This window comes from Sinocyclocheilus rhinocerous, unplaced genomic scaffold (assembly GCF_001515625.1).
Source record: "Sinocyclocheilus rhinocerous isolate Xijiao unplaced genomic scaffold, SAMN03320098_v1.1 scaffold106, whole genome shotgun sequence".
Taxonomy (NCBI): domain Eukaryota; kingdom Metazoa; phylum Chordata; class Actinopteri; order Cypriniformes; family Cyprinidae; genus Sinocyclocheilus; species Sinocyclocheilus rhinocerous.
The window spans coordinates 946,718-953,860 of record NW_015633181.1 but is presented as its reverse complement, the minus strand read 5'-3'; the positions used below and the strand labels follow the sequence as shown (position 1 = coordinate 953,860).

The window sequence follows — 7,143 nt, the reverse complement described above, 5'->3', positions numbered from 1 at the left end:
CTATTGGGAGCCCTCAAACAGACACAAGCTGATTGGCTGGCACTCTCCCTCTCCCCTCCCCACCCTCATGCTCTTCACGTCATTATTTTCTTATTTAACAACCAACCCTGAAAACGCGTAGGGAGGAAGACATCTAAATATAGCCACAGCCACGACAGCACAAGACATGAATGCACTGCAAAACTCTCTCAAACATCACTGCGGGGGGAGACCAGACTGATGAGGGCTTCAACACAACAGGCACCCTCTGGAGCCAAGCTAGCTTCTTCTTTTTTACCATCAACAAACCCGTTTATCCATAGAGAGATTGAAGATCTCTGCATAGAAGTAGGTCACAGCGTTCCTGAGACGGCATCTCATGCTGTCGGAATCAAACATCACAGTTCATCAAAATCTGCACAATGAAAAGATGTGAGGACACACCAATCTCACTCTGGAGGACAAATGCATTCCCACAGCAGCTGGGGAAACAACTGGTGCAGGACTAGCATTCCCAAGTCTTGAGGAAAGGCATAGGGTGCAAGCTGATTTGGTTTGATTTGATCAGTAAAGATGATTTCAATTGATATAGCAAAATTGACATGTTTCTAGATCCATGTCCAGAACACAATTACTATCAACCTAGCAGGTTATTATTGTTAACAAAAATTAAAACTGAAATGAATACTATTATAAACATTTTGGTCAATTAAGAAAAGGCAGAAATAAAATAAGATATAAAAATTAAATGAAAAACTTTAAAATTAAAATTTAAAAAAACTAAGTTAAAGCACTAAAATTACTCACTGGAAATAAATTAAAACTAAAACTGAAATAAAAAATAAATTAAACCTAAATAATAGTAATAATAATAATAATAAAAAGTAACAAAGGCATATAACAAAATTTAAAAAAAAAATCCCTTAAAATTAAATCTGAAAATATAAAAATAAAATTGCTCACTTAAAACACAAATAATCTTTAGCCAGTCTCAAAATTAATATCCAATTTGTACATTATAATGCTGTGATGGCTCAATTCACTTGTAGCATTTGAGATTTATTTATTTTATCTTTTAGAGTTTAATTTTTCATTTATTTAGACAAAACAATATAAAAGGTTAATATCAGCCATTTATCGGTTATCAGGCATAATGTGAAAAAATGTTCAATGTATCTGAGAAAACTGTAACATTTGTGCATCCATACTCACAATCCAATCAGTTCCCAACAGCATTATTTCAGTATTATTTATATTCTCTTATAGTATTTATTAATATTTTGAATTAGCTTTTATTTTTCCATTTTATTAAAAAAAATTTATGTATCACTTTTTAACTTTATTTTTATTTTGGTTTAGTTTAAACTGAAGTATTAAAATTACAAAATCTTTTTTCATTAAGTTACCAAGGCAACATTTTTACATTTCATTAAGGTTATTTAAAACTATTTTGTAATAGTTTTAGTTCACAATAACAACACTGGTTCACCATGGATAATATCAAATCCTATCCCACATGTTCTCCATATCCGGTTTAATGTGGATATACGTCTCCTAGAAATAAAAAGTGGTTGCAAACACTGTTGCATGCTGACTCTAACCCTAAAATCTGACTGGATGATAGCAACGTTGTTCCATACAGAAACACGTCCTACTTTGCGTAAACCAGCGATCCAAAATCGATGCAAAACACAGATTGGAAAAAAATGCAGATCAGGAAGATGCGGGAGAGAGTGAGAACATTCGATCAAACATAACCACGCAGTACTTCAGCAGGAGAGACGAGAATAATTATCTCCTGGCCAGAGTGGCGAGCTGTTAAAAAAAAGACATGAAGTGATGGTATAAAGAGCTTTCAGTGAGAATCTAATGCGCGTTCAAGCGTCTCTTGATTGCGCTGAAGTGTACGGGAAGTGGTGAGAGTTTGAATGTGACTACTTCAGATCCGTTGTTCTGCACAGGAATTAACAAGCATCCAGGTCCTGTTATACAGCCGAAGTTTGGGCCGAAGTTTGGTAATGCTGGCTGCTGAGGGCTCAGAGAACTAGGATCTTCTCAAAGCCTTTGAGAAACCAGGGCTGCTTACTTGAAAGATGTGATTGACCACCTTTAATTTATCGCAACTAATCGAGATACAATGCATGAAATGCTCTAAGAGAAGGAGACGCAGTCAGAAAGTGCTACAATAAAGAGGAAGCAGGCTGTGCAAGCGCTCCCCGGCAGTGACTCCACCATTTCCTGCAGACTTTAAGGCCCAGTAGTGCCTGATTTGGGCCCTGTCCCAAATCGCACCCTAAACCCTCATGGTCTTCCTCTGCTAGAGCAGGATTTGCTGTTCTTTCATTAAATTGCTCTAGAATTTTATTACCTTTCACAAAAAAAAACTGCCTACTTAATACGTACGATACATATCTGTACCATATCGGTTATCGACCGATATTAGATTTTTAGGATGTACAGAATACCACATCATTTATCAACCAATATTAGATTTTTTTTGTTTATCAGTATTATATTGATTATTTAATTGTGCATTTCTCCTCATTTAAATGACCTTCACAGCCATCTAATGTTCATCTTTAAAAACACAAAGGATTTAAAAACACTATTAAATGCAATCTTATGCAAGTCTAAAAAATCATACCTATTTTTCATACACTTGAAAACTGGTGTAGAAACAATTTCCACTCAGAAATTGCAAGTAACAATTAATAAACAAGACATTTTTAAGTAGAATGACTGAAATGGTATTTTCCTTGTAAAACACACTCCAATAATATTTGAAAAATCATATTTTACAGTATACACATTATAATGTTGTGATGACTCAACTCACAACTCAAAAACATTTATTTAGACAAAATAATTTGTAATTTTATATGCTCGCAAAAACCATGTGGCCAATCATAACAAGAAAAAAATAATCATTTCATAGTGTCATGTAAATATAACTAATCTTCGTGGGCCTTTAACTCCAAATCAGGACTAATTTCCTTTTAGATCAGGCAATCCGCAACACTCCATAAAAGGAGGATCTCCACAAACATCTCAAATCTCCAAAACAATCATTCTGGTGCATGAGGTCACATCTTCACCCAATACTCAAACTACACGTCCTCCGGGGCTGTTTGCACACCATCCACCCATGGCTGTATTGATTCCTCATTAATTACACCTACCGGTGAAGCAATGGGGCACTTTCCAGGTGGAGCACACATCAATATATCTAACCGCCAATGTTGTAGAAGTCAGGGTGAGACGCTATCGGCAAAATATCACACAGACCGGACGGCGGTCCAGTGAAGGCCTTTACTGTCAAAATATCAGGACTGGTTCTGGTCCGGAGATGCTGCAGGGATGCTGTGCTTTACGCAGCATCTCACCGCCAAGAATATTTCACTTAGTCAACAGAACCAGGTCAAATGCACTGTGGTGTGGTGTTTTATTTGAGATGTTTTGCGATTGTATTGACATACAGTAATAAACTTGCCAGAATTACCAACGTGTTTCCAAAATAACATACTTAATACAGTAAAACTCTAGAAACACTAATATGCCACAACTGACGTAAATAAAAACTTCTGAAAGCTTCTTATGCTCATTTACGAAGAAAGTACTGTGGCTGTACCATTCTTACCATGGTACATTGATATTGTGATGCTATATGATTACCATATGCATGCACTGTCATATTTACATCTTAGCCTACTCCAGAAATGACTATGGTATTGCTCTGCTACCCTGTCATGGTAATACCATAGTACATTTTTTGCTATTTAATAGAGACCCCCGAACGAAATTCTTCAGAAAACCCTGATAATACCATTGCACATTTTTGGGAGAGATGTTCAATCCCTGTGCGTTTCTAAAAATACAGCATCACAGTACTGTCCAAATTGTATTACCACGGTACACTGTGCAAACATGGTAATACTTCAGTTGTTAGGGATAATATGGTAAATTGCAATAGGAGGGGTTCATTCCCAGTCCTGTGCGCCTCTATAATGCACCACAATAAACAGCTGCAGTGCAAAAATAGGAAGAAACGGATAAAGCGCGCGTGCGAGAGCGGATCCGTTCTTTCATGACGCTGCACTTCGGCCCCTCTCGTCGTTTTTACCTCTAAAGTGCGGATCTCCTGCTGCGTGAGATCGTTGGACGCTGCGCATTTGGTCCGGAGTCCTTGTAAACTGGAGATGGAGATGTCGATCATGTTCTGGATCAGTTCGCACTGGTGTAGCGCGGCCATCGCTGCGCCACCGCCGCTGTCGCTGCCGCTGCTGTCCCTCTGTTCATCACTCTCCTCCACCATCATCAGCCCCACTCTAACACCGTCCATCCCACTGCATCGGGCACGCCGTGGATGGAGAGATGAGTGCAACTACAAATAATAATACAATCCACATGCACTACTACAGACGCATGCCATCAGACTGTCCGAACGGACAATAGATGCGGTCTATACTGGGATCCACAAGGGAGATGTGGTTTGAGGTACTCCCAAATCCAAGTGCGCTGTGGAAGCGCGTCGTGCGAGCTGCGCGTTCTGCTGTGAGTCTCTGCTCACTGTATGTCAGCTGTGGGAAACATCGCACGACGCGATGCGCACTGGGAAATGAAGTCCGTACGCACATGTCTGTAGGCTAATGATAGATAGATAGATAGATAGATAGATAGATAGATAGATATTTAATTAATTATGACAATTAAATTAAAAGTTATTTAATAACTTATGCATTTTCATTTATTAATATAGCCTATATATTATATTTTTATATTCATTTTTATTTTTACCATGTATTTGTACTTTAATAACTCTGATATTATATATATATATATATATATATATACACACACTGTATATATATATTAAGTACTTGATTCATATTTTGAATAATATTCCCTGTTATTAGGAAAAGACACTTTAGCCAATAATGATGTTTTTTTCCATTCCCATATGATTTTTTTTGACAGATATTAAATTAGTTTTGTAAAGTAAATTAGTAAAATTTATGAATTTGTGTAAACAGGACCAAAATGTGGTTATGACCGTATACATTATTTTCAATGATGTTTAAGGGAAAACAAACAAACAAAAAATAAATAAATAGATGGATTATTTCATAATAACATTGTCATTTTGTTTTCACCCTATTTACCTGTTGCATATTTTCCAAAATTACTGACATGCATTCAATCATAGAGGAAGAAATCAATGTCCTTGTAAACTCACAAAACATTTCTTGAGATATTTATTTACAAGAAACCATTGTAAATCAATCAAATACTAATGACGAATTCCAAAATAATACTAATGTTCCTATTTCCATAAAATGTGCTGAATTGTGATGTCAGATATTTTGGTTTGTTTTTAAAAGGGAAAGCAAATTGTCATGGCCAAATCCCCCATCTGAAGCATCCAGGAAGTCCTCTTTATGATAGGACTTCAAACTGTGTCATATATGGTCTCTGGGAAATTAAAAGGAGGATATTTCTTGGCAAATCTGAGCACAGTTTAAGACATTGTTGAGATCTCTTCTGAAGAGACACGTGCAAGATTACAAGGTTTTTCTGAGGAGACACATCTGTGAAGCACAAGACTCAAACCAAAACCCACATTTGTTCTAATTTAACTTAAATACAGTTTAGTAAAAACAACTGCAATATTAACAGAATATCATTTGCGGTTTTTCTTTCCTTAGGGTGTCCTCGGCTCAAACAGAGGGCCTTTCACATCTTAGGGTCTAGAATGCAACAAATGATGATGGAAATTCACCCCTTTGCCTTGCCTTGTGCTTCCATACAAGCACGAGCATGTTTAATCACATTTATTAATAGGGATACACGTGTATATTCATTTAGCAAGCAATTTTATCACTTAGAAATGAGAACAAGCACAAGTAATATCATAAAGAAGTCAGAGCAGTGCAAGAGCTGTACAAGAATGCAATTTTTAAAGGGGTCATTCAGCCTGTCATTATTTACTCATCCTCAGATCGTTCCAAATCTTTATTACTTTCAGTTCAAATACCAGAATATTTCAACTTGTTCACACAAAGTTTAGTAATATTTATATACTATTATAATATGTATTAATGTTTTGAATTAGCTTTCATTTTTATATTTTTAGTGTTTATTATTTATTTTAGTTTCAGTAATTGTGTTATGTGCTTTTTTTTTTTTTTAAATATCTTCTTTTGTTTCCTGCAGAAAAAAAGAACACTTGGAACAACATGAGGATGAGTAAATGATGTCAGAATTGTAATTTTTGGATGAACTATCCCTTTAAGAGTAATCCAGTGTAGTTGCAAAGCTAGAGCAGAAGTTTAAGTAGAAATCAAAATAAAAACTTAAAGGCATCTAAATTTAAAATTTGAATTTGAAGTGAACCAAACTGTCATCATTAACGCCAGTATTTCCTTTTAGATGTATCTCTCACCGGTCAGAGTGTCAGGTGTTCAACTGTTCCATGCTGATGACCACAGGAACCTCTTGTAGAAACTTGACCTTTCCATGCAGACAGAAGAAACGTCACATGAGGGTTTGTTTCATCCAAAAATCAACCATACCATGACCTCTTTCCAAGCTAGTATGACAAGATCTTTTTAAAACTCTTCGGTCAAACAAAAATTGAAATTAAACTAGGCTCTAAATCAAGTCATTTATGTGAGAAAGTTTCAGAGCACTAAGCCAAAAAAGCCTACAGAAGTACTACAGACAAAGTGCAGCTTCCACCTGGCTACTGCTATGTCGTCATGATACTCACTCTCTATTGGTCAGCCTGAGGAATCCCTTCCCAGGATACAGCAGATTAAATTGGATTGTGGGGAATCTGATGACAGAGATAATCCATGACACAGGCTTTCAGTAAATACCTGACTGACACGTCTTTTCAGTCACATTTCAGACTGTTTGTGTCTGTGGGGCAGGTGGTGCCTTGTGTGCTTTTGTTCTATTTATGTTTTGTGAGATCAGATTTGAGATTATTTTCGAGATTTAGGTAAAAAAAGGCCACCAGTCGCAGGATCTGGGAGTGGTGCATTATGGGGCTTTGAGGTAGACAGACACAGCTATAAATAAATCCCAATCTGCAGACACCAGACAATAGTGAAACACTCGGACACGTGAGCACCACAGCCAGCTCTCTCTCTCTCTCTCTCTCTC

General features: G+C 36.6%; 1 protein-coding gene across 1 annotated transcript in view; it reads right to left on the bottom strand.

Moving 5' to 3' along the window:
- LOC107743462 (kinase suppressor of Ras 1-like) overlaps positions 1-4,565 on the bottom strand; it is a 26,673-nt gene extending 22,108 nt beyond the window's left edge. The window contains exon 1 of the mRNA XM_016556682.1: positions 4,100-4,565. Within this exon, the coding sequence (XP_016412168.1) occupies positions 4,100-4,318 (219 nt within the window). The 5' untranslated portion in view covers positions 4,319-4,565. The remainder of the gene's footprint in view (positions 1-4,099) is intronic.
- Between the last annotated feature and the right edge of the window lie 2,578 nt (positions 4,566-7,143).